The sequence below is a fragment of the Octopus bimaculoides genome, chromosome 4 (genome assembly GCF_001194135.2).
Source record: "Octopus bimaculoides isolate UCB-OBI-ISO-001 chromosome 4, ASM119413v2, whole genome shotgun sequence".
Taxonomy (NCBI): Eukaryota; Metazoa; Mollusca; class Cephalopoda; order Octopoda; family Octopodidae; genus Octopus; species Octopus bimaculoides.
Window position 1 is genome coordinate 86,418,517 of NC_068984.1, and position 1,686 is coordinate 86,420,202.

The window sequence follows — 1,686 nt, forward strand, 5'->3', positions numbered from 1 at the left end:
TATTGCTTTTACTGTACTTTGATGTGAAGCCCACGTGACAGGTTTTCCAACCAGGAAAGTTTTAACGACTGGGAAAAGGCGTAGAGGAGAAAATGAAAACGCGTGAACGAAGCCAAGGCCACAGAGATTCTGGAATGAAGTTCAATCTTTTATGCAGGGAATCTTCTCGTGTTAACATGGAATTGGGAAATATGAGCTGGAAAACGTGAAATAATCGACTGAATCATTGCGCCTTATTGTGGCCGGAACAATATTTCTAACCGGAAAAAGAGCCTGACGTTTAAGCGTAATGGAGAAACCAAATAATCTAAGCATAAAGGAAATTCTTTTAAGAATTAAGGTACTTGTTACACAATTTGATCCATTTCTGATGCGTTACTTGAAAGGAATTAGTTATGCCGAAAGTGATAAGTGATCATACTCATCATCTACCGTCTACAAAGAAATTGTCCTGTTAATATTAAAATATGTTATGAATCATATTGTAGAAGAACTTAAAACTGCCAAGTATTTGTCATGTAGATTCAACACCTGAACGGGCTCATACTAACCAGCTAACAGTTATTCTATGTTATGCTGTTTCAGGGAAGCTGATAGAAAGATTTTTAATTTTCGTGTAGACTAGTTCTCACAAAGCTGAAATACTAGCTATGTCTCTCCTAGAATTTCTGAAAAAAGATGGAGAATAAATTTTGAAGACTGTAGGAATTAGTCGTATGACAACGTTAGTTATATGTCCGCTCGATGAACAGGAATGCAAGCCGGACTTAAGGAAAATAACATGGCTGCAGTTTTCTTTTCCTTTGCTGCTCATTCGTTGAATGTTGTAGGACAAGCTGTTGCTTCTTGCTTTGTTGAATCTGTTAGCTATTTTGAATTCATACAAATATTATACACCATTTATTCTGCGTTGACACACAGATGGGTAAATTTAATGAAAGCTTTGGAAGGAAACAAAAGAGTACTAACTTCGAAATGTTTGTCAGATACACGCTGGTCAGCAAGAGCTGATGTTACTGAAGCCCTCGTTGATGGATATTACTACATTCAAAATGTAGCCAAATGTATTGAAGACAATTTGACACAAACACATGAAGCAAGATGTAAAGGTCAGACGTTGGCAGACAGAATGGATTGTCTTAAAACTGCTCTGATGGTTATGAATTGGCATTTAATTCTTGTACAGTTTAACAGTATAAATAAAGCTCTTCAAGAAGTTGAAGATGATTTGAATAAAGTGATGGATCTAATTGATTCTTTGGAAAACTTTCTGAAATCACTTCAGAATAGCTATGAAGAGTTGGAACTGAATGCCAGGAACACGTGTGAAAACACAAACTACAAAACAGCAAACAAGAACGAGCAACAAATATGATACAATTCCAGCACGAGCCTCAGATGAAGTTGTCCTTTCTGCGAGAGAAAAATTCAGATGCAGAACTTACGATATTACTTTAGATCAGTTGTCCGTTGTTTTACAGAAACACAGGGTTGAATATCAATTAGCGCACGACAAATTCAAATGTCGTCAACTTGTGTAATTTACCTGATGTAGAGATAGAAACTGAAACAGGGAAACTCGTCATCGCTTTCTCCTGTGATTTCAATTTTGGGGAGGCTTCAAGCTCGGTGGGCCGAACTTGAAATCTCCCAAGGTTGAAATCCGGTCTGTTAGTTTGCCGCTCG

The 1,686-nt window shown here is 37.3% G+C and overlaps 1 protein-coding gene across 1 annotated transcript; it reads left to right on the top strand.

The window, feature by feature from the left end:
• Positions 1-754: 754 nt before the first annotated feature.
• LOC106870204 (uncharacterized) lies at positions 755-1,375 on the top strand. The gene has a single exon (XM_014916206.1). It carries the CDS (start codon positions 755-757, stop codon positions 1,373-1,375), a length of 621 nt encoding a protein of 206 aa, XP_014771692.1.
• Positions 1,376-1,686: the final 311 nt, after the last annotated feature.

Excerpts from the sequence above, each read along its gene's own strand:
- LOC106870204 (XM_014916206.1), top strand. The coding sequence starts at position 755 with ATGCAAGCCGGACTTAAGGAAAATAACATGGCTGCAGTTTTCTTTTCC.